Source organism: Vulpes vulpes, chromosome 12, assembly GCF_048418805.1.
Source record: "Vulpes vulpes isolate BD-2025 chromosome 12, VulVul3, whole genome shotgun sequence".
Lineage (NCBI taxonomy): Eukaryota > Metazoa > Chordata > Mammalia > Carnivora > Canidae > Vulpes > Vulpes vulpes.
This window is the reverse complement of record NC_132791.1, coordinates 140,681,329-140,708,111: the sequence shown is the minus strand read 5'-3', so window position 1 is coordinate 140,708,111 and position 26,783 is coordinate 140,681,329. Positions and strand designations below refer to the sequence as shown.

Below are 26,783 nucleotides of genomic sequence, written 5' to 3'. Positions count from 1 at the left end.
GATTTCAAGTTGTCAGTAGCCTCAAGGGGCTAGTGCCTGCCATATTGGACAGCATAGATACAGAACGTTCACAGTACAGCAGAACATTCTATTGTATGGTGGTGTTACAGACGATTACAGAGAAGCTCAACACTATGACTGCAGGTCTTCTAGGATAATAGATCATCGGAATAATCTGAGTTTAGAAAGAAAATGAACACATTTGTCCTTTTCTTTCTGGAGGTACTTATAACTCCCATTTGTAAAAGTGATCAGAAAAAACTTTAGTCCTAAATGTGGTGGACTGTTAACAATCTCCAAGATTCCAATGAAATATGTATTTCTTACTCTACAATGGGTGGGCCACTTAATTAAGAGCAAGGGATAGCATGACTCCCAACAACATACACCTAAAAAGAGATTTTAATGCCTGAACTCTAACCCCAAGCTCAGTTAAGTACTTTAGAGGCTCTAGATCTTCAGCAAACCTGCTCAAATGGATAGATATATGGACACAAGTTATTCTTACCCAGGGAGGCAAGATTCCTATAATTCTCTAGCATCACGTCCTTGTGTAGGTTCCTCTGTGAAGGGTCCATCAACCTCCACTCTTCTAAAGTGAAGTCTATAGCCACATCTTTAAATGTCACAGAATCCTAAAATAAATACACTGTGATCACCCAGGGACTATATACAATGAGACCTGTTGGGCAGAATAATACTTATAAAGCTGGAGGAATACTCCAGAAATCAGAATCATCAAATGACCACAGAAGTCAATCAGTTCAACTCTTTATGGATGAATGAATCCCTCCAGTGATAAGAACTTAAAACCATAAGAGAAAGCCTATTCCATTTCCTGAGTTTTACTTGAAGTAGGATTTTCTTTTCAGACTAATTCAAATCTGGCTTTCTCTAACTTTGAAATATTGGTCTTCCTATATTATCAGGAGTCAAAGAGCATGGTTTATTCCTTCGCTAGAAAGTCTTAACATTTGGTAACAGCTAGTAGTTTCTACCCAAATCATCCTTTCTCCCTCAAACTGGCTTATCTATAATATCTGCTCTTCCTCAGTTCCAAATCTACAGAATATGACTTAATAGAAAATACAGTTTATCCTTCAGATTGTAGATAAAGGATATTGTAATCTCTGTCTTTGAGCAAGAAAAATAAGAAATCATAGGGACTTTGGAGAACTTCTTTGGTCAAGATATGAATTATATATGAGCTTGTATAATAAAATGTAAGAATGAGCCATAAATTTTTTTAGTGGTTACCTGTTAGAGGAAAGAGGGAGTAGAGAGAAAGGAGAAGACTGGAATTAGAAGCTAGACTCTTTTGGATATTTCTTATTTTGTGGATTTTAGTTTTGAGCCATGTAAATATGTTATAAAAGAAAAATTAAAATAAAAAGTCATCCCTAAAAATTAAAAGGAAAATGAAACCAAGTTTAAGCATAGGCATTCATCAAAGATGAAATATTTTAAGTGACTTTATAACATAATAATTTTGTGTATTTTCTTTGTGAAACATGCCCCAAAAAGAAAGAGAACTGCAAAAAACCAAAAACTATGTTTTCAATGAATTTTCATACTGTTGGTGGTAGTGATAAAAATGCTATTTTGTAACTGCTGTGCATGTAGTGTTTGATAAGGCAAATTAAGTATATCAATGCCACTGAGATCAAATAAATGTGGCAGGAAGAATAAGATATAAATAAGATATAAATGCAATATTGGTGAGATTATGTAATAACTCCACAGATCCAAATTTGAATTGGAAGTATCAGTATAAACTCATTAATTATTTAAGGGAAAAAAATGAATTTTCTAGTTTCATCCATGGAAAAGGCCAAAAAAGAAAAACAATAATTAGTAAGGTAACACTATGCAAGCTAGACTATAGCCTCTAATTATTACTTTTCACTAAAAGGAATCAGGGCCTGGAACATTCTGTGATACCAAAAGGCAAGGAAGCTATCAAAGACTACTAAGATCATACCTAAGACATAAGAGACAACTTAAAGAGGCTCCCACTAGTTAATAATAATGGGACAATTTGAACATCAGTGAGGATAATAAATACAATGGGTTTCAGAAACACACATTTAAATTCATGATTTCATAATACTACTATAAAAATACTCATTGATTTTTTTTTTAAGAGGATGCCTGGAAACTAGTAAATAAACAGAGTTAACCTTTTGTCCTTTTCCTATGTAAAATATATAGGGCTTGTATAGTAATCAAGTGTCATCACATAGTTAATGAGAGATTTCTCTTTAAGGAAGGATTCCAGCTAATGCATGAAAAGAACTTAAAAAATTAGAATATCATCATTTTGCAATCTCTAATGAATTAAAGAGTCATCAATAGCTGCTAATATATCAAAGAGGCCTCAACTAGGCATTATGTGCCTTCTGGTGGTACACATCAGATACATAAAATACTACTGCCAAAAACAAGTGAAATAATATTATTTAGCCTAATATATGTGCAATATTATAATGTGAACATACACTAAATGTAAAAATTATTAATGAGGCACTATCTTTTGTACTAAGTCTTTGAAATATGATGTGCATTTTAAATTTACAGTGCATCTCAGTTTGGACTATAGTTACATATCCAGTGCTCAAGAGCCATATGTAGCTAGTGGCTACTATATTGGACAACACAGCTTGAAACTACAAATAACTTGGTTTCTTCAATGAATTATTACAAGGGGAAAAAAAGAGGGAGGGGGAAAACTTTAGCTTAAAAGTGACCTAAGAGACAATACTAACTAATCGTAACATAAGAATCAACTAGTGAAACAAATACCAAGTCAACATTTGTTGATATTAAGACTTTCCACTGATTTTTTAGCTGAAACCATGGCAATATATTTTACATCAAAAAATATGTTATAGATATATAATGAGATATTTATAGATGAAATAATATAATGTCTTATACAGATTCAAAATAATTAATGAGAGAGTGTAAGATTACAAATGAAATATGATTGGGACTCCTGGGTGGCTCAGCAGTTGAGCATCTATCTGCCTTTGGCTCAGGGTGTGATCCTGGAATTCCGGGATCAAGTCTCACATTGGGCCCCCTGCATGGAGCCTGCTTCTCCCTCTGCCTGTGTCTTTGCCTCTCTGTGTCTCTCATGAATAAATAAATAAAATCTTAAAAAAAACCTAAATGAAATATGATTATCCAGGGGCTGATAACTGCTGAATATAGGCATTAGGTACAAAGGGATTCATAAAACTACTCTTTCCTTTTGTATACCTATAGTGCATATTTATCAGGTATGATCTAACAGCTTGTTATGTAATGACAAGGTGCTAATAAGAAAAGTGAGGCATCTTCCACATCTTGCCCAAGTTCTCAGAAAAGGTAAAGTGTAGGTTCAAATTCAGCTTGGTTCCAGAATTCAAACTCATAATCACTAACTCTATGACTTAGTAAACTAAAAATCCTAGTTAGCTGACTAGGCAGGCAAAGGTCTCAAGTTATATTATATTTGGCTAAGATTTGCTCTATAGCATAAGAGACAGATTTCCTCTGGGGTGTTTTCCTGCCATATAGATACGAATGCTTGTCAGATCGCTTAAACCTTTTTATCTATTTGTACCTGAAAGTTCATGAAGCAAACTTTCATTCTGCTAAGAATAAAATATGGCTAATATGGGAGATAATGACAGTACATAAACTTTACTGTTAATCACTTCTCATGTCACTCATATTATAATGAAGTTACTGGGTTTTATTTTCTTTTTCCATCAAGAGCTAAGTCCCAGGAAAAACATAAGAAGGCTGTCAGCTCTTACCTTTGGCTTACCTTGAAGGTCTGTGCAAGCAAGAGTTATGAACTGCCTACTTAAGGCTAGGAATAGAAGGTATGCCCACCACATACAAAAACCTCTTGGCAAATGCTAGAAGACTTGCCGGTTTAAGGCATTTAAGGGAATCTTTTTTTTTTTTTTTTTTAAGATTTTATTTATTTATTCATGAGAGACACACAGAGAGAGGCAGAGAGAGAAAGAAGCAGGCTTCCTGTGGGGAGCCTGATGCAGGACTTGATCCCAGGACCCTGTGATCACATCCTGAGCTGAAGGCAGATGCTAAACTGCTGAGCCACCGAGACGTCCCTTAAGGGAATCTATGTCCAGTCATTAATCACTATGTTGACCAAGCAGAGATTTCAGAGAATGTATATAACAAAGAATACAAATGTGATTGAATTAGTCCAGAAAAGTCACTAAATAAACAAAGCACAGCAGTAGCAGCAAGAACAAACCTTGGGGAATGTTGAATCTGATTTCCAGAGTTGCCGCATTGTTTTATTTAAAATATTTGTCCTGAGAAAAAGTTTCAACATACATAAAGAAACAAGAAAGCATGGGACAGAGTTAAAAACAGTCAATGAAAAGTGTCCTTAAGGAAGTCAAGAAGTTGTATTTACTAAATGAGTACATTAAATGAGTATTACAAACATATTCAAAAACCTAAAGAAAAACAAATCTAAAGAATGAGACAAAATTGTGAAAATGGTATCTCACTAAATAGAAATTCCATAGTTTTTCATAATTGAAAAAAAATCCACTAGAGAGCTTTAGTGAAACAGCAATTGAGCAGCAGTATATTCTGAATGTTTGTGTCTGCTTTTCCTCCACCCCATGCACCCATGCATATGCTGAAATCATAATGCCCAATGCGATGACATTAGGCAGTGGGGCCTCTGGGTGATGCTTAAGTCATGAGGGTGCCCTCATGAATGGGATTAGTGCCTTATAAAAGTGGCTCCAGAGAGATCCCTAGCTCCTTCTGCTGACAATACAATGAGACTGTGACCCAGAAGAGAGCCTTTATCTGGCCACACTGGCACCCTGGTTTCAGACATCCAGTCTCTAGAAATATGATAAGTAAATTTCTGTTGTTTACAAGCCACCCAGTCTGTTGCATTTGTCTAAAGAAGTCCAAATAGACTAAAATAAGCAGGCAAAAAAAAAAAATGGTGAACTTTAAAATAGATAAAATGAGATTATCTAGACTGAGGAACACAGCAAAAAAAGAATGAAAAAAGTTAACATAATGGCAAAGATCTGTGGGACAATGAGAATAACAATATATGCATAATGGGAGTCCAGAAAGGAGAGGGGAGAAAGAGGCAGATAGAATATTTAAATAAGTAATGGCTGGGGCATCTGAGTGGCTTAGTCTGTTGAGTGCCTTCAGCTCAGCTTGTGATCCGAGGATCCTGGGACACAGCCCAGGATTGCACTTCTTGCTCAGTGGGGAGCATGTTTTCACCTCGCCCTCTGCCCCTCCTCCCCCACTCATGGTCTCTCGCTCTCTCTCTCTCAAATAAATAAAAAAAAAAAAAATTTAAATTATGGCCAAAAAACTCCTCAAATTTGATGATCATTAATTGAGAAGAAGCTCAAGGAACACCAAGTAAAATAAAATCAGAGACACATGCCTAGATATGTCATAGTCAAATGAATGAAAAACAAAGTGAATCTTGAAAGCAGCAAAACAAATGGGACACCTTATATACAAGGGATCCTCAGTAACAATGTCAGTTGACTTCTAATCAGAAATCAATAAAGTTAGAAGGTTGTGTTATGACATATTCAGAATGCTGAAAGAAAAAGTTAACAAAGAATTCTATAGTCAGAAAAACTATCCTTCAAAAATGATATACAAAAAATGAGAGAGTTCATTGTTAGCACATCTGGCCCACAGTAAATTCTAAACATTATCTTTCAAGTAAAATGAAAGGACATTAGACAGTAACACAAGTCCACATAAAGAACTAACAAACACCAGTAAACATAACTTTGCAGATAACAATATAAATGTATTTTTATCTATATAATTTTTCTTTTACCTTATTTTATTTTTTTAAAAGATTTACTTACTTGAGAGAGCACGGATGTGGGGGAAGGAGAGGTTGAGGGAGGGAGAAAGAGAATCTTAAGCAGACTCCCCACTGAGCATGCCATCTCACAACCCTCAGATCATGACCTAAGCTGAAATCCAGAGTTGGACCTTAACCAACTGAGCCACCTAGGCACCTTTCTTCTTATTTCAAAAGACAATTGCACGGGCAGCCCAGGTTGCTCAGCAGTTTGGTGCTGCCTTCAGCCTAGGGTGTGGTCCTAGAGACTGGGATCAAGTCCCACATCAGGCTCCCTTCATGGAGCCTGCTTGTCCCTCTGCCTGTGTCTGTGCCTCTCTCTCTCTCTCTCTCTCTCTCTCTCTCTCTCTCTCTCCTGTCTTTCATGAATAAATGGATAAAATCTTTAAAAAAAAAGACAACTGCATACAACATTAATCATAAAATTGTGTTAATGGCCTTATAAGGTATAATTTGTTTTTGATTTCTTTAAAAAGATTTATTTATTTGAGAGAGAGTGTGCATGTACATGCATGCAGAGGTGGGAGAAGGCAGGGGAAAGAGCAGATGGAGAGGGAGAAAGAAACTCAAGTAGATCCATGCTGATCACAGAGCCTGACCAGGGCCTGGATCTTACGACTTTGAGATCACTATCTGAGCCAAAACAGTCAGATGCTTAATCAACTGTACCATCTAGGTGCCCCTGTTTTTAATTTTTTTTTAAAGATTTTATTTGTAAATAGTTGCTGTACCCAATGTGGGGCTTGAACTCACAACTCTGAGATCAAGAGTCACATGCTCTATTGAGCCCAACAGCACGGATAATTTGTATGACATACAAATTTGTATAATTTGTATGACAATAAGAGTATATAGGAGATCGAGGGAATGAAGCTATATTGGAGCAAAGACTTATATACTATTAAAGTTAAATTGTCATTAATCTGAAATACAGGGATCCCTGGGTGGCGCAGCGGTTTGGCGCCTGCCTTTGGCCCAGGGCGCGATCCCGGAGACCCGGGATCGAATCCCACGTTGGGCTCCCGGTGCATGGAGCCTGCTTCTCCCTCTGCCTGTGTCTCTGCCTCTCTCTCTCTCTCTCTGTGTGACTATCATAAATAAATAAAAATTAAAAAAAAATCTGAAATACATAGTTTTATGTCAAGATGTTAATTGTAATCCCCAGGGAAAGAATTAAGATAAAAACAAACAAGTATTAAAAAAGATAAAGGGATACTACAAAATATCTAACACAAAACAAAACAATAAAGGAAAAGGAAATTTTAAAAAGCTATAAGACATAGAGAAAATAGCAAAAAGGAGGACATCAAATCCTACCTTATCTGTCATTAAATTAAAAGTAATAAACCAAACACTCTAATCAAAAGGCAGAGATTGGCAGAAGAGAGTTTTCTTAAAGTGATACAAATAAATGCTATCTACAGAAGACACACTTTAAAGCCAAAGACACAAATAGGTTGAATGTAAAATATAGAAAAAACATACTATGTAAACAGTACACAAAAGAGAGCTAGATTAGCTGTATTACTAACAGACAAAATAGACAAAAATTATTCTTAGAAGCAAACAAAGGTATTTTTAATGATAAACTGTTAATTTATCAGTAAGACAGAAAAAAACTTAAACATATATTCACTTAAAAGAATCTCAAAATACAAGAACCAAAATTTATAGAATTGAAGAAACAAAAAGATAATTCAAAAATAGAGACTTCAATACTGGATAGAACAACAAGGCAGACGATCAACAAGGAAACATGATTTGAACAGACATCTCTAGAACATGGAGGTACCCAGTAATAGCAGAACATATATTCTTAAGTGTACATGGAATATTCTCTAAGATTGACCGTATGTGAGGCCACAAAACAAATCTTAATAAATTTTAAAAGACTAGGATCATACAAAGTATCACTTCTGATCACAACAAAATGAAACTACAAATCACTAAGAAAAAAACTAGAAAATTCAAAAATATGTAAGAATTAAACAACAGACTCTTATAAAACTAATGAGTCAAAGAAATCATTAGGTAATTTAGAAAATACTTTAAGACAAATGAAAATAAATCACTCTATCAAAACTTGTGGGAAAAAAAAAAACTTGTGGGAGACGGTAAAAGCACTGCTCAGTTAGAAATGTAGAGCTGTGAATGCCTATGTTAAAAAAAAGAAAGATATTGGGGCAGCCCCGGTGGCTCGGCGATTTAGCGCCGCCTTCGGCCCAGGGTGTGATCCTAGAGATCGGGATCAAGTCCTACCTCGGGCTCCCTGCACGAAGCCTGCTTCTCCCTCTGCCTGTGCCTCTGCCTCTCTCTCTCTCAATCTCTCTCTCTCTCCGTATCTCTCATGAATAAACAAATTCTTAGAAAAAAAAGAAAAAAGAAAAAAAAAGGAAGATATCAAATCAGTAATCTAAATTTATACCTTATGGAAGCAGGTACTGTACTACACCCGTTCTGTGAAAACTATACAACTTTGATGAAAAAAAAAACTGAAGACAACACAAAGAAATGGAAAGACATTCCATGTTTATGGACTGGATGAACAAATACTGTTAAATATCTATACTACCCAAAGCAATGTACAGATTAATGCAATCCTTGTTGAAATACCAAAAGCATTTTTCACAGAACTAGAAAAAAGAATTCTAAAATTTGTATGGACCCACAGAAGACTTGGAATAGCCAAAGAAATCTTGAAAAAGAAAAACAAAATGAGGTATCACAATTCCAGACTTCAAGTTATGTTACAAAACTATGGTAACCAAAACACTATGGTACTGGTGTAAATACAGACACATAGATCAATAGAACAGAATAGAAAACATAGAAATAACCCCACAATTACATGGTCAACTAATCTTCAACAAAAGAGGAAAGAAGATACAATGGAAAAAAAGTGTCTTTAATAAAGGGTGTTGGGATAACTGGACAGCTACTTGCAGATGAATGAAACTGGACGACTACTCACACCATATAGAAAAATAAACTCAAAATGGATTAAAGATCTAAATGTGAGACCTGAAATAATAAAAATCTCAGAAGAGAGCACAGGCAGTAATTTCTCTGACACTGGCTACAGTAACATTTTTCTAGATAGATCTCCTGAGTCAAGGGAAATAAAAGTGAAAATAAACTATTGGGGCTACATCAAAATAAAAAGCTTCTGCAAAGAGAAGGAAACAACCAACAACCTAAAAGACAACCTACTGAATGGGAGAAGATATGTGTAAATGACCTATCTGATAAAGCATTAATATTTAAAATATATAAAGAACTAACAACTCAACACCCAAAAATCAAATAATCCAATTTAAAAATAGGCAGAATAGGATCACAAACCTCACGTCTGGGTGGCTCAGTGGTTGAGCATCTGCCTTTGGCTCAGGTCGTGATCCCGGAATTTTGGGATCAAGTCCCACATCGGGCTCCTTGCATGAAGTCTGTTCCTCCCTCTGCCTGTGTCTCTGTCTCTGTGTGTCTCTCATGAATAAATAAATAAAATCTTAAAAAAATAAAAATAAAAATGGGCAGAATACATGAATAGACATTTCTCTAAAGAAGACAGATAGCGGGCAGCCCGGGTGGCTCAGTGGTTTAGTGTCCCCTTCAGTCCAGGGCCTGATCCTAGAGACCCAGGATCGAGTCCCATGTCAGGCTCCCTGCATGGAGCCTGCTTCTTCCTCTGCTTGTGTCTCTGCCTCTCTCTCTGTGTGTCTCTCATGAATAAATACATAAAATATTTAAAAGAAAAGACAGAAAAAAAAAAAGACAGATGGCTTGGGATCTAACCGCTCAGCGGTCTTTCGCCCAGGGTGTGATCCTGGAGTCCCAGGATCGAGTCACACATTGGGCTTCCTGTATGAAGTCTGCTTCTCCCTCTGTCTGTGTCTCTGCCTCTCTCATGAATAAATAAATAAAATCTTAAAAAAAAAAAAGAAGACAGATGGCCAACAGACTCATTAAAAGATGCTCAATACCATTCATCATTAGAGAAATGCAAATCAAAATTACAATAAGATATCACCTTGACCTGTCAGAATGGCTAAAATAAAAAATACAAAAAACAACTGCTGGTGAAGATGTGGAGAAAAAGGAATATTCGTGTACTGTTGGGAATCCAAACTGGTGCAGCCAGTGTGAAAAACACTATAGAAGTTTTTCAAAAAGTTAAAAATAGAACTACCTATGACCCAGGAATTATACTACTGGTTATTTACCAAACATATATGCACTCCTATGATTACTGCAGCATTATTTACAATAGGTAAATTATGGAAGCAACCCAAGTGTCCATCAAAAGATTACTGGACAAAGAATATCTGGTGTATATATACATACAATGGAATGTCATTCAGTCATAAAAAATGAAATCTTGCCATTTGCAACAACATGGATGTATCTAGAGAGTAAAATGCTGAGCGAAATAAGTCAGTTAGAGAAGGACAAATACCATACAATTTCACTCATTATGTGGAATTTAAGAAACAAAACAATTGATCAAAAGAAAAAAGAGAAAGAGACAAACCAAGAAACAGATTCTTAACTATAGAAAACAAACTGATGGTTAGCAGAGGGGAGCTGGGTGGGAGATAAGGGAATCGGTGATGGAGCATAAGAGTACAATTATCCTGATGAGCACTGAGTAATGTACAGAATTGTTGAATCACTCTATTGAACACCTGAAGCTAACATAACATTGTATATACTATACTGGAACTAAAATAAAAAATACAAAATAAATATGTACCTTAAGGAGAACTAGAAAAGGAGGAGTGAATTAAAATTTTTCTAAAGCAAAAGGAAATAACAAATATTAAAATGAAAATAAAATACAGAATAGAAAAACAATAGAGAAAATCAACAAATGCAAAAGTTGATTTCTTGAAAAGATTACCAAATTATAAACCCTTAGCTAGAAAAGAGAAAAGACTCAAATTGCTAAAATCAGGAATGAAAAAGGAGACATTACCACTGACCTTACAGAAATAAAAGGATTATAAGAGAATACTAGGAACAACTGTAAGCCAACAAGTTAGAAAATCTAGGCAAAATGGGCAGATTCCTAGAAAGACACAAACTACCAAAACTGACTCAAGATGACATAGAAAATATGAATAGATCTATAACAACCTCCGCTCCAATAAAAACCCAGGTTCAGATGTCTTCACTGAATTCCAGCAAACATTTCAAGAAGAGTTAATACCAATCTTTCATTAACTCTTCCAAAAAATAAAAGGAAACAATTCTTAACTCATTCTCTGAGGCCACTATTATGAAAGCAAGATAGATGTAAAATTTAAGGAAAAGTCAGACAAATTAATTCAGTCTGATTCAATTTGAATTCAGCAACAAAGAAAACATAATATATGCCACAGCCAAATGGGATTTATCCCAGGAATACAAAGTTCACTTAATATCTTAAAATTAATCAAAGCTATATACCATATTAATAGAATAATGAACAAGACCCACACAATTATCTTAACAGACTAAAAAAAAAATTATGTGACAACCCAACAAACAAGAAATAGAAGTAAACTTCATCAACATGATAATGACCATCTATAAAAACACAAATCTAGCATCATACTTAATGGTGAATGGCCATATGCATTCTTCTTATGATCACAAACCTCACAAAATGTCCTCTCTCCTCACTTCCATTCAACACTGTACTACTATGAGTTTTAGCAAGAGATACTAGAGAAAGAAAACAAATAGAAGGTATCTAGATGGGAAAAGAAGTAAATTTCTATTTGGAAATGACAAAATCTCTATTTACAGATGATATTATCTTGCATACAGAAAACCCTGAAGAATCCACACACATGCAAGTGTAAAAAAACCACAATCCCTTCTACAATGAAACCAGTTCAGCAAGGTTTAGGCCACAAGATCAATATACGTAAGTCGACTATTTCTATACATTAGCAATGAACATTCCAAAAAAAAAAAATAAGGAAAAAATCCATTTAAATTAGCAAAAAATACATTTAAAGAATAAAACACTTAGAAATAAATTTAACAAAAGATATTCAAGATACATAGAGAAAAAATGATAAAACATCACTGAAAGAAACTAAAGAATAACTAAATAAGACATTCTATATTCTTCGGATTAGAAAACTTAATATTAACGCAGTAATTCTTCCCAAATTGATCAACAGTTTCAACACAAGCCCTATGAAAATTCTGCCCTTTTTTGTAGACATAGAAATGTTAAATATTACCATTAAAACATTGGTTCTACTCAAATCAAAATTAAACAAAACTAGGGGCACCTGGGTAGCTCAGTTAAGGACCCAACTCTTGATCTCAGCTCAAGTCTTGATCTCAGGGTTGTGAGTTCAAGCCCATGCTAGGCATGGAGACTACTTAAAAAAAAAAAATTAAACAAAACTGAGCTCAGTACTTATAAACAGGATGCAGAATTTAAGAAAGAGCCAGACAGAATTAATCTTCTGCCAAGGACTTTCTGTCAGAACAAAAATAAATCACATGAATTATTCATCATGTCAAAAATAATGGTACTTTCCTACAGTTCATGATTCAAAGTCTGAAACTATTATTTTCACCTTAAAATTTTAAGTCTAAACTGTCATATGTTAAAGGACAATTTTAAGAATGACTGGCTCAACATTAAATTTCAAAAAAACTATATAAAATTATGTGTAAGACTGAGTCTCAGAATGTATTTTCTTATAAAAGCAAAAAGAAAAGCCCAGCTTTACACAAAATATTTTTGGAATAAAACCAACTTCCAAAGTGTAATTTTAAGAAACTTAAAACATAATTCTTAAAAAAAAAAAAGCTGAACTTCAACATACTCTTTTTTTTTAAAAACCATAATTATCTACAAGAGAGGAGGCAAGAATATAAATGGGGGAAAAGATAGTTTCTTCAACAAATGGTGTTGGGAAAACTTGACAGCTCCATGCAAAAGAATAAAACTGGATCACTTTCTTATACCATACACAAAAAAAGTAACAATGAATTAGAGAGCTAAATGTAAGACCTGAAACCATAAAACACCTAAAAGAAATCATATGCAGTAAACTCTTGGACATTGGCCTTAGCAACAGTTTTCCAGATATGTCTCCTCAGGCAAGGAAAACAAAAGCAAAAATAAACAACTGGAAACTTAAGCGCTTTTATACGATGGAAGAAACCATCAACAACACAAAAATGGGAGAAGGTATTTGCAAATGGTATAACTGATAAGGGGTTAATATCCAAAATATAAAAACGCACACAATGCAACAACAACAACAACAACAAAAAAAACAAATAATCCAATTGAAAAGTGGGCAGAGGACCTGAATATACATTTTGCCACAGAGGACATATGGATGGCCAACAGATAAATGAAGGGATGCTTATCGTTAATTATCAAAGAAATGCAAACCAAACCACAATGAGAAATTTATAGTTGTCAGACTGGCCAAAATAAAAAAAGAAAAGAAATAGCAAGAATTGGCAAAGGTATGGAAAAAAGGGGACACTTGGGCACTGCCAATGAGAATGCAAGCAGGTGCAGCTGCAATGGAAATCATATGGAGTTCCTCAAAAAATTAAAAATAGAATTATCATATGACTTAGTAATTCCACTGCTGGCTATTTAACCAAAGAAAATGAAAATACTAATTCAAAAAGATATACACACTCCTGATTATTGCAGCATTATTTACAATAGCCAAGATATAGAAGCAACACACGTATCAATAGGTGAATGCATAAAGAAGAGATATACTACATATACTACTCATTCAAAAAAAGGAAAAAAAATCTTGTAATTCATGGTAACATTGATGGATCTAGAGGGTATTATCCTAAATGAAATAAATGAAAGACAAATACCATATGATTTCACTTATATGTGAAATCTAAAAAATAAAACATGAACAAACAAAAAGCAAAATCAAACTTCATAACTGGTGGTTGCTTGGGAGGGAGGGGGATGAGTGAAATAGGTGAAGGGGATTAGGATGGAGAAACTTCTTATTATAAAATAAATAAGTCTTCTAATTATAAAATAAAATAAGATAAAAAGTATAGCATCGGGAGTATAGTCAATAATATTGTAATAACTTTTTTTTAAAGATTTTATTTATTTATTCATGAGAGACACACACAGAGAGAGAGGCAGAGACACAGAGAGAGAGAGGCAGAGACACAGGCAGAGGGAGAAGCAGGCTCCATGCAGGGAGCCCGATGTGGGACTCAATTCCGGGACTCTAGGATCACACCGTGAGCCAAAGGCAGACGCTCAACCGCTGAGCCACCCAGGCGTCCCAATATTGTAATAACTAAACTTACTGTGGTGAACACTGTAATGTATAGAGCTGTCCAATTACTATGCTATACACCTGAAACTAATGTAACCTTGTATGTCAATTATATTTCAAAAACTCTTTAAACCACAATTCTAAAAGTTATTGTCAACACATGCAGAAGATTTGTTTAAGTCATTAATGGGAGATTAACTGCTTGACAAAGTTGGTTCAAGGGAGATTGAAAAACAGCTGTCTATTGATAGCAGAAAAAGGAATGCCAGAATAATACATGTCTAATATGACACTGAAAAGGCATACATTTATCTCTTGCCTTATTTCTAAGTTTTAGATATTTTTTCTTAACATAATTCATAAATTTCTAACTTTGATATTTTATGGACAAATCAGGTAGATACTATACTCACAAATAAAAAAGTAAGCTTAACAAATATAATGAAATAAAAATAGCTAAGCTAATTTTAACACATCTTAGGAATGTTTCCACTCACACTGATGCATTCTTGGTATTTTTAATGGCATTGAGTCTTATAATGCAAAGCAAAAATCAGAGGATGTGATATTGGATACTTTATCAATTAGAAATTATGCTGTGACTATCTGCCACATTAGGCTTGTCACCACCGAGAGAAATGAAATCTGCCAAACTGATGGTACCACCCTGGGGTTACTACAGCTATTTAGCATGATGGTATTCACTGTGAACCTGCAATCAACTAGGAACATTAAGAACCAGGGTCAGTTTAAGTGGCCCTTCTCGATCCCCTTACATACATGTTAAGTATTACCTTTACCAGTTCTGGTTCTTCTGCCTTAAGGTGAAAATCTTCTTCTGGCTGGGAATCTTCAGGATTCTGAGGGGATACAGGATAAGATCATTCAGTGACAGGCTGCCCATGATTTACAGCAGAGTCTCATCAAGCAACATCAGTCCACCGTGGATGTGGCATATATGAAATAACCTCTTTTATTGTTTTACTTAGGGCTGAATTAAGGTCTCATAATAACATCTATCTAATCTTTGACCTTGTTTTTTTTTAAATATTTTATTTATTCATTCATGAGAGACACACAGAGAGAGGCAGAGACACAGGCAGAGGGAGAAGCAGGCTCCATGCAGAGAGCCCGATGTGGGACTTGATCCTAGGACCTGGGATCACACCCAGAGCCAAAGGCAGATGCTCAACCACTGAGCCACCCAGGTGTTTCTTATGCTATCCTTCTATTAGTATTTAACAATTTTAGGTTTTGTGTGTGCCATTTTAAAAAGTATGGGTAATACAACTATTAAAAGCTCATTGAGAAAAAAATGCTACCTTAGTTCTCCCAAGTTCTTATCTAAAAAATACAAATATTCAGCTTCCAGAAAATGTGGTAATTAGGGATGAGTTTGACCATGTCAATACTAGACAAACACTTTGGATCTACTGATCAAGTGCAACGTTTTGGTTCTTTTTTTTTTTTGGTTCTTATTTTCTCTCTCTCTCTCTCTCTCTCTCTCTTTTATTAAAGTAGGCTCCACACCCAGCATGGACCCCAACGTGGGGCCCAAACCCAAGATCCTGAGATCAATATTTGAGCTGAGATCAAGAGTTGGATGCTCAACTGAATGAGCCAGCCAGGCGCCCTGTATTTATCTTTCAAGGGTATGTTTTAAGGACTATTTACATTGTACATCCCAACTAGAAAGAGTAGAAGATCACAACTGCAGGTTACTGCAGATTATTATTAGAACAAATGATATTTGTTGCTATCATCGTTCTTTGGAATCTCCTATTTCAGAAAATCACTGCTAAAATACAGCTTTTATCATGTTAACACCTATCTCAAACACATTCACACACACACACACACACACACACACGTATACTGAAATGTCTTCAGGGAAACATTAAACAATTCAGCTTAAATATCCCAGTCCTGTCTTTCATAACTTTCTAACTGGAATCCCTAGCTTACCCCACTGTTCTCTGCCACAGAACCTTGCCCTTGAACTCCCTTCTCGCCTGAAGCACCCTCATAAATACTTTATGACAATTTAAATCCCACTTGTAACTGGATACCACCTTAAGTCCAACTGTCCTCATGGGCTTTCTGTCTTTTTTTTTTTTTTTTTTTTTTAAGATTTTACTTATTCATCACAGAGAGAGAGACACACACAGGCAGAGGGAGAAGCAGGTTCCATGCAGGGAGCCTGATGTGGGACTCGATCCCGGGTCTCCAGGATCACACCCCCGCTGAAGGTGGTGCTAAACCACTGGGCCACCGGGGCTGCCTCCTCATGGACTTTCTGTGACAAATTTTGCCCATACTCATGTCCTATTTCTTTTCTTCCATAGCACTTTATCATATGGCTAAGTAACTATCATTCACCTAAATAAATTATGTAACTCTTTCTTTTGTATATGCTTTACCTCAATGAGACTAAGCTCCCTACATCCAAGCACTGTGACTTAAACATCTTCTTTCTCTCCATCTCATCTATTAAGTTTGGTCACTTCTTAATGGGTAGTAAAAAGATCACTGAGAGTGGGCACAAGGGGAAGGGTCCCTCTTAATTAAAGAGGGTGTGTGGTGGGTGAGTCTATGTGCATATGTATATATTTTTCCCAAAATTTCCTACACAAAATTTCCAATTTAAAATATTCCATTCTTCTACCCCACAAATAACTGAAATTTCTGGGAACAATACAAATTTAACATCAAAAGTAAATTTCCTAGACTGCCTATTTATCAAAAATAGCAAAAGTATTTTTTGAAAGATTATGTGTCTTGATATTTGGTTCAACATGTATAATGAATCTTCTTATAGATTATAAGCTTTACTATGATGAGCCCAATTTTCAAGGGTGAAACAATTTGATTCAGATACCAGAAGGGATGTGGGTAAGATATGGAAGTCACAGACTTCAGGAAAAATGGACATGCTCTTAAAACAAGAGGCAGGTGAGGACCAGAGGAAACCCCAACTTACCAGAGGTCCAACTGAAAAAACCATAGCAGCCATAGTCTCTTCCTCTGTGTTCCCCTCTCTGGCAAGAGTGGAGTCCTACAAAGGCATTCTGAGAAAGAGAAATAAGCTGTGAAAATCAATCCTGCCTTGGAAATCTCAGCCTTATCTAGTTGCAATCCTGACATTACAAGTAAGTATGACTTCCCTAAAGAATACAAGATTAAACTCCAAGATCAGTGAGGAAAAAGACATCTTTGTTCCTGGAAATTTTGGCTTTTTAATTAAGTGTGGTCACAGCTAGCAGGCCAGACATTGTATAAGGAGCTTTTAGTTTGAACTTCACATTAATCTAATGGAAATTATATTCTCATTCCACTGATCAGGAAAATGAGGCTTAGAAAAATTACACTATTAGCCAAGGCCAGGTATGACCCCAAATTGGTCTAATTCCAATGCCCACTTTTCCATTAAATCAACTTGCTGTGTGATGTGAAAGAAAATAATTCAATCTTTCTTTGCCACAATCACCTACTCATCTAAAAATGAAACATTCTAAGAACCTCTTTTCCTGTCTTTCATTGATGATCAATTTGTAACATTTTCAGAGATTTCAGCTTCATGTAAAGAGAACACCACAACTCTCAGAAGAAGCTCTGACATGCCTCCCTCAATCTCATATTCAAATAGATCTATCTACTCATTCTATAGCAGGCAAATCCAAAGAAAAAGGAAGCAGGAAAAAAAAAGTGCTGAGTTTGGTTACAAAATAAGACTGTTATGTTTGTAAATAAGTGCATAATCGCAGAATGATGCTGTAAGACACATAAAAGGGCAGTGGAGCAGTAAGAATTAAGCTTCCCAGATTTTGAGAAATTCTTTTTAATGACAGTTTCCTAGGAAGTCTGACATTCTCACCATGCAGTAGGGCTTTTGGGGCCCAAAAGAATCTATGCAAGATTATGCTGAATCTGTCTCTGCCTTACATAGATAATTTACATCTATGAGGAATTCACATCCAAGAGCTTTGTATTCAAAAGTGTAGTCTGAAAAACAGCAGTACAAACATTACTGGAGAACTTGTGAAAAATGCAAAATCTGAGGTACAAACTACAGAACCTATTGAATCAAAATCAGCTTTTTAATAAGATCCCCCTAGCTGATTCATATGAACATATTAAAGTTTAAGACAATATGGATCTAAAAAAGATCATGCCAACAAATGGGCATCCTAGAGAAATGAGTAAATTCCTAAAACATACAAACTACCAAGATTGAATCATGAAGAAAGAGAATATTTGACAGACTGGTTACTAGTAAGGAGATGGAATCAATAATAATAATAATAATAAATCCATCAAAAAACAAAGTCCTGGACTAGGTAGCTTCATTGGTAAATTCTATCAAACATTTGAGAAGAATTAATACCAATCCTTCTCAAACTCTTCTAAAAATCATAGAGAAGGAACACTTCCAAACTCATTTTACAATGCCACCATCTTAATACCAAAACCAGGCGAGGACACCACAAGAAAAAAAAAATTAGAAGTCAATGTTGAACATAGATGCAAAATTCCTCAACAAAATATTAGCAAACCGAATTCAACAATATATGAAAGGATCATATACAATAATCAACGTGGGATTTATTACAAGGATGCGAAAATGATTCAATATCTGCTAGCTAACCAATGTGATATATGCCATGTTAACAAAATGAAGAATAGGGGTGCCTGGGTGGCTCAGTTAAGTGTCTGCCTTTGACTCAGGTCATGATCCCAGAGTCCTGGGATTGAGCCCTATATCGGGTTTCTTGCTCAGCGGGGAGTCTGCTTCTCCTTTTGCTCCTCACCCCCCTCATGTTCTCTTTATTGCTTTCTCTCTCTCAAATAAATAAAATATTTAAAAAAATGAAGAATAAAAATCCTATGATCATCTCACAAGATGCAAAAAAAAGCATCTGGCAAAATTCAGTATCCTTTCATGATGAAAACTTTCAACAAAGCCATGTATACTCAATGGTGAAATGATAATTTTTTTTTCTAAGATCAGGAACAGAATAAGACAAGGATGCCCATTCTTATCATTATATAGAGCATAATATTAGAGGTCTTAGCCAGAACAATTAGGCAAGAAAAAAAAATAAAAGGCATCCAAATTGGAAAAGAACTGTTACTATTTGCAGATGACATAATATTATATATAGAAACTCCTAAAAACTCTGCCAAAAAAACTATTAGAATAAACAAATTCAATAAAGTTGCAGGATACAGAATCAACTTATAAAAACAAGTTGTTTCTATACACTAATAATGAACTGTAAGAAAGAGAAATTAAGAAAATAATCTCATTTACAATTGCATCATGAATAAAAAAAAGAATAAAATACCTAGGGATAAATTTAACCAAGGAGGTGAAAGACCTGTACATTGAAACCAAAAGACATTAAATGGAAAGATATTCTGTGATCATGGATTGGAAGAATTAGAATTGTTAAAATGTCCATACTACCCAAAGCAATTTACAAATTTAATACAATCCCTATAAAGTACCAACGTTTTTTTACAAAACTAAAACAAATCATACTAAAACTTCTTGAAAGTTTCCTTAAAAAATTAAAAATATTACTATATTTTCCAGCAATTCTTCTGGCATTTATTTGAAGGAAACAAAAAAAAAATGAATTCAAAAAGATATCCACAGCTATATGTTCACAGTAGCATTAATTATAATAGCCAAGGAATTGAAGTGTTTGTTGACAGATGAATGGATAATGTGATACACACAGGATTATTATTCAGCCACAAAACAGAAGGAAATCTTGACATTTGTAAAAACATGAATGGACGAAGAAGGCATTATGTTAGGTCAAACAAGTCAAACATCTGTAGATAAGTATCATCTTACTGTTATGTGGAATCTTAAAAAAAAAAAAAAAAGCCACCCTACCCCTGAAACTTGAACTCGTAGATACAGAGAAAAGATGGTTAGAGATGGTTGCCAGAGGCAAGGTTGACCAGTGGGCAAGATGGGCAATTGTGGTCAAAAGCTATAAATTTCCAGTTATAAAATAAGTCCTGGAGATGTAATGTACAGAACAGTGACTATAGTTAACAATACTGTATTATATAAGTTAAATAAGAATAAAACCTAAAAGTTTTCATCACAAGAGAAAAATTTGTAACTATGTGTGGTGATATCCATGTTAACTAGATTTTCCATGATCACTTTGCAATATATACATATATTGAACCATGTTGTATACCCTAAACTTATGTGTTAATCATATTTCAATTAAAAGTGAAATAATAAGTATCTTTGTGGATAAAAAAAATAAAGCTAGCTCTCACTACAAACAAATACACAAAAATAAATCATCATGCCAGTGGGTTGCCTGGGTGGCTCAGTTGGTTGAGTGTCTAACTCTTGGTTTTGGCCCAGGTCATGATCTCAGGGTCCTGGGATTGAGCCCCATGTGGGGTTCTGTGCTCAGAGGGGAGTATGCTTGTGGTTCTCTCTCTCCCTCTCTGCCCCTCTCCCTGTTCTCACATACTCTCTCTTTCTAAAATAAAATAAATAAAATATTAAAAAAAAGAAGGAAAAACTGGATTCATGACATTCTCTAACCAACCATGATGTAGTAGAATTATAAATGTATGTCTGGAGGGAGAGGGAAAAAACCCAATCACCAGGGAATTAAAACAGACCCTCCTGAGAACTTATTAAGTCAAAGAGAGAACTTAAATTGCCAATAAATTAGAAAATGGAAGAATTATAGATTAAAAATTCATGGGTCAATGCCAAAACTTTAAAAAGATAAAATTTATATCTCTAAATATATTCAACGAACATTTTTAAAAGAATAAAAATTTTAAATATTCAAGTAAGAAAAATAATTAACAAGCAAACCATAAATTGGAAATAATAAAGAAACTAATAAATAAGAAAACAGTTGACAAAAGCAGGAGCTGATTCTCTAAATAATGAAATATATAAGCCACTGGCCAAAGAAGAAAAAACATAATAAACCAAAATTAGAAACAAGAAAGGGGCTATAACATATAAATCATCTTAAAACTGTATGCCTATAAAATAAAATTTCCCAAAGAACAATTTTTGCTTAAAAATTTCCTAAGACTGACTCAAGCAGTAGGAAACATAAGTAGGCCAATGTAGCAGATTGCCTTCCAATAGCCAGTCTCCTCTTCCACTTGACAAAGGCTTGAAATCTCAGCCAGACATAAGGTCACCCAGCTAGAGACATTTCCCAGCCACCATGCAGGCAGGTATGCCCATGCGACCAAATTATAGTGAAAGGGATTTGAGTAAGAGAGGTGATGTTACATCTTTACAAGGGAGCTGCCTGGCTTCCAGATCTTCATTTCCTCCTCCAAAGGCCTGGAATGCAAGGAGACTAGAGTGAGCCAGCTTCTACCATAGTAAAGATAACACCCCCAGCAGGTGGTGAAGCAAAAATGTGAATGGACCCTGGGTTTCTAGATGACCTAATGGATGAAAGTCGCCTACCCTTATCACTGCCCACAACCTAACAACTCAGACTTTTATATGAGAAAGAAATGTCTTTCTTGTTCAAATGACATGGACTCTACTAAATCTGAAAAGTTGAATTCCCAATTAGTAGAATGAAAGGTCATGCAAGAAAAATGTGAAGTTCTCAGGTAAGGAGGGGAGAGTAAGGATTAGTTAAATCAAGAAAACATGTGATTATCAGGGTGCCTGGATGGCTCAGTAGGCTAAGCATCCAACTCTTGGTTTCAGCTCAGGTTGTGATCTCAGGGTCATGAGAGTAAGTCCCTGAGTAGGGCTCTGCACTCAGGACAGAGTATGGTTCAGATTTTCTCACCCTCACCCCACTCTTGCTCGTACCCGTTCGTGTGTGCTCTAACAAATAAAATCTTAAAAAAAGAAAAACATGATTATCTTAAGACCGTAATGTAGACCATTTTTAGGTAACCAACTTGAACAATGGAAACCTGAGTGAGATATAAGAGCCCACAGTGACCATGGGGCTGAATTCCGACAGGCCCAATAGACAGCCCACTTCAAAATATCCATAAATAATGGCTGATGAATGGGGTACTTACACCTGGATACAGGTACCAGTAAAGGAACATTCCATACATTCCCATCCCCCCTCACATTCCCCATTAACTATACCCACCCTCCGGGGGGGCAGACAGTCTCCCCTTTGCTGTCCTGCCTGCCCAGGCTCCTTTGCAATGCATTCAGTAAACTTCTATCTCCTTCGTTCCACCTTGGATGAATTCTTTCATGGCCTCACAGCTGGCCTCCACCTGATCAGGTCACCCCACATTTGGTGGCTCCCCCTATCCCCCTATCAGGAGACCCTCACATGTAATTTGTTCCATGACCCTGGGGTTTCACTATGCACAATGAAAAGATTTTTTTGGTGAGAAAGAAATAAGAAGTTGAAGGAGGAAAAACATGGTGTACTGCGAAGAGAAGACTTGAATAAAGAATGAAAAACCTGAGAGGATTCTTATACCGAAGTCTCAAGAGTTACTAATAACCAGTGTTTCTTTCTTTTCTTTTCTTTTTTTTTTTTTACCAGTGTTTCTCTACATTGTTTTAGGTCATGAATTCCTTTGCAGATCTAATGAAAATGACTCTTCTACCAGAAAACTTCTAAATATAGGGATCCCTGGGTGGCGCAGCGGTTTGGCGCCTGCCTTTGGCCCAGGGCGCGATCCTGGAGACCCGGGATCGAATCCCACGTCGGGCTCCCGGTGCATGGAGCCTGCTTCTCCCTCTGCCTGTGTCTCTGCCTCTCTCTCTCTCTCTGTGACTATCATAAAAAAAAAAAAAAAACAAAAAAACTTCTAAATATAATTAGAAAACTCCTGTATCTTAATTATATTTGAGGATGCAAAAAGATCACTAGGCATGCTTTTTAAAATTTTTATTTTATTGTTATTTTTTTTTTAGAGAGAGGGAGAGAGTATGCTAGAGTGGGGGGGGGGGGTGGAGACCCGAGGGGCAGAGGGAGAGAGAGAATTTAAGTAGGCTAGGAGCCCAAGCATAGAGCCAATACCAGGCTTGATCTCATGAGCCTGAGATCATGACCTGAGCCAAAATCAAGACTCAGACACTTAACCAACTGAGCCTTCCAGGTGCCCCGAGGCATGCTTTTAGAAAAGAAAATCCCTTGGGGACGCCTGGGTGGCTCATCAAGTCCCACATCGGGCTCCCTGTGTGGAGCCTGCTTCTTCTCTGTGTGTGTCTCTGCCTCTGTGTGTGTGTGTCTCTCTCATGAATACAAAAATAAAATCTAAAAAAAAAAAAAAAAAAAAAAAAGGAAATCCTTTGTCAACATTGTCAACAAGTACCTAAAGTTTTTACCTTGAGAAATATTGTTCTAAAGCTACCTCCCAAACCCCACATTAAAGAGTCTTCCTTTGACATGTGAAAATACAATTGAAATGTTTCACCAAGGCGATTCTAGAGCCCAGGCAAAGCTGGCCCTATTACTAGTTCCCTTAGCTGAGTTTCTGCTTCAAGCCTGGTACTTCCTTTTTTTTTTTTTTTTTTTTAAGATTTCATTCATTCATGAGAGACACACACAGAGAGGCAGAGACACAGGCAGAGAGAGAAGCAGGCTCCATGCAGGGAGCCCGATGTGGGACTCGATCCCGGGACTCCAGGATCACGCCCTGAGCTGAAGGCAAATGCTCAACCACTGACCCACTCAGGTGTCTCAAACCTGGTACTTCTTAAACCACTCTTCACTTCAGTTTAGAAACATCTGTAAGGCACTTGGGTGGCTCAGTAGGTTCAGCATCTGCCTTTGGTTCAGCTGGTGATCCCAGGGTCCTGGGATCCAGCCCCATGTCTGCCTCTTCCTCTCCCCCTGCTGTGCTCTCTCTCAAATAAATAGATAAAATCTTAAAAAGAAAGAAAGAAAGAAAGAAAGAAAGAAAGAAACAAACAAACAAACAAACAAACAAACAACACTTGTGGCAAATTCCAACACAGTTTAAAACAGTAATTGAAACTTCTGGGGAGCCTGTGTGGCTCAGTCCATTAAGCATGTGACTCTTGATTTCGGCTCAGGTCAAGGGTCTCAGGGTCATGAGATTGTGCTTTGTGGGGAGTCCACTTGAGATTCTCTCTTCCTCTCTCTGTGTTCCTTACCCCATTCCATTGTTCCTCCCCTACTCTCCCTCTCTCTTTAAAAAAAAAAAAAAAAACCCAAAAAAAACAAAAGGAAGAAAAACAAACTATTCTAACAAATAGTAACAATGACTGCACATCAACACCTGTAGATCTTAACTTTGGGAGTTACAGATCTATTTCAGAATTTGACCTTGTCCACAGAATAATGCACATGTATATGATGTTGCATAGTATTTCAGGGAGTTTGAAGATTTGACTTCCACCTCCAACCAACCCATACTCAACCTCAAGTCAAGAAATCCAGTTTTACAAGGCCGAAAGAAAAATAGGCTAAGAGAAATAATAAATAAAACCATTTTTTCCCAAAACACAAAAGTGGACCTACAAAGACTGACTTAAGACATTTTTTTTAAAAAAGATTTTATTCATTCATTCATGAGAGACATACACAGAGAGACAGAGAGAGAGGCAGATACACAGGCAGAGGGAGAAGCAGGCTCCATGCAATGAACCCAACACGGGACTCGATCCTGGAACTGCAGGATATGCCCTGGGCTGAAGGCAGGTGCCACACCGCTGAGCCACCCAAGGATCCCCAAGACATTTTCAATTTCGAAGAACTATAGTAGTCACTTTCTGCATCTTTAAAATGAATTAAGGATGACCTGAGTTATCATTTCTTTTTAAATTTGCAAAGATTGGGGCACCTGGGTAGCTCACCATCTGCCTTTGGCTCAGGCCATGGTCCCAGTATCCTGGGATTGAGTCCTGCATCGGGCTCCCCATAAGGAGCCTGCTTCTCCCTCTGCCTCTGTCTCTGTATCTCTCATAAATAAATAAATAAAATCTTAAAATAAATTTGTAAAGATTAATAAACTCCTCCCTGGCAATATGCTATATAGATAATGCTAGCCAAATATGTTTAACACCAAACTGCAATAAACATCTTTTAAAATTGTATAATCAGAATAACCAACGCTATTTAAAATATTCAGCTTGATCTCAACTATGTAAGAATAATGCATGAAGAAAAAGAAAAAAAAAAAAGTGAATAAGCCAAAACTCCACTATGACCTCTGAGACCTGGGTCTGTGATGTTTACACTTTCTTCTACTTTTCTGCATTTTCCAAGTAGACAAGTAGAAGGATCTATGTATACATAGGAGTTTGGTGTAGGAATAAATTCCGCAGTGGCTGTCCGCATCCCCAGGTTCTAACTTTGGTTTGGCTACTTTGGAAATACATCCATCGGCAAATCACTTGAACACAAGCTATTAGCAAACGATGCTTACCACACTGTTTTCTCATTCCACCTCTAACATTATGCAGGTATCTTTCTACAGGCCAACACTTCTCCAAAGTCGTAATTTCCGAGATACTTTTTTTTTTTTTTTTCTGGATAGTGTGACTCTCCCCTACCCTTCCCCCCGACCCCCAACCCCGTCTTCCCAAGACTTGAGAAATTTCACTTGTGGGTGGATCCTAAGCCAGCTTTGTGGTTTTAAAATAATGAAGGGGGTCCACGTTCTTGCTGAGAACTTCAACGCCCTGGACCCGTCCGGCATCTCCCAATGACAGCAATGATGCCATTATTCCGTCCAGGGGAGACGAGCGATTTAAAAGTGACTCTCTGACATGCTATAAAAAGAGGCAGGGGGGGAACAAAAAAGCTGCCTGCGTTACCGAAGGACAGGCGCTCATCCACCTGTCGGGTCACCAAGTGTGAAGCCATCCCTGCCGGTTCAGACGCCGGGACGGAGACTCTCCTCCCTCCAGCCTCGCCCCCTTCCCCTAAGTGCGCTCCGGGGGCACCCCCCTCCCTCCATCCCAGGCGCGGGACCGGGAAGAGGCAGGCCAGGGGCCAGCCGGCGCTGGTCGACCCCTCCTAGGCGGGGGCCCCGCTCCCGAGGCTCCCCGACCCCAGCGCCGCGCCGCCGCCCAGCGCACCGACCGCCCGGGAGCCAGGCCAGGGCGAGCCCCCGCCGCCGGCCAGGCAGGAGGCCCAGCCCCAGTCGCCTCTCGGGTGGGCGTGTCGGCTCGGGGACCCGGGCGCTGCAGGGAACGGCCACGCCCCGGACGCCGCCAGGAGCCCAGCGCCGTGGGAGGGGCGGCGGGGAACCGGGGCCTGGCGCCGGGGGCCACGAGTACCTGGCTGCCGAACTGAGGACAACTGAGGGCACTCGCAGAGCAGGGCGGGAACGCTTCCAGCGATGGCGCCGGCTCGGCGGGGCTGGCCTCCAGGCAAGCCAGTGCGCCTGCGCAGCCGGGGCGGCCGAACTACAGCGCCCAGAATCCTCAGCGCGGAGGTTTTTGTTTTTTTCCTTTTTCATTTATTTTTTTCTCCCTTTTTGTCTGCATTTAAGAGGGAATTGTCTGTGTTTATCGACAATTTGGGCGACCTAAAAAATACAATCAAGTTGGCAAACTTGTATGGAGAGGCAACATTTATATATCAAGCACTAGCATGAGGTAGGAGCAGCGCAAAGGA

General features: G+C 37.2%; 1 protein-coding gene across 4 annotated transcripts in view; it reads right to left on the bottom strand.

Moving 5' to 3' along the window:
* ZNF624 (zinc finger protein 624) overlaps positions 1–26,583 on the bottom strand; it is a 41,077-nt gene extending 14,494 nt beyond the window's left edge. The window contains exons 1-5 of one of the 4 annotated variants that reach the window (XM_072730412.1): positions 26,444–26,494; positions 17,165–17,252; positions 14,979–15,044; positions 4,274–4,334; positions 509–635 (exon numbers count right to left, since the gene is read on the bottom strand). In XM_072730412.1, the coding sequence (XP_072586513.1) occupies positions 509–635; positions 4,274–4,312 (166 nt within the window). In that variant the 5' untranslated portion in view covers positions 4,313–4,334; positions 14,979–15,044; positions 17,165–17,252; positions 26,444–26,494. Of the gene's footprint in view, positions 1–508; positions 636–4,273; positions 4,335–14,964; positions 15,045–17,164; positions 17,253–26,443 lie in introns of all 4 variants that reach the window. The other 3 variants (XM_026005549.2, XM_072730413.1, XM_072730414.1) reach the window with 3 other exon arrangements.
* Between the last annotated feature and the right edge of the window lie 200 nt (positions 26,584–26,783).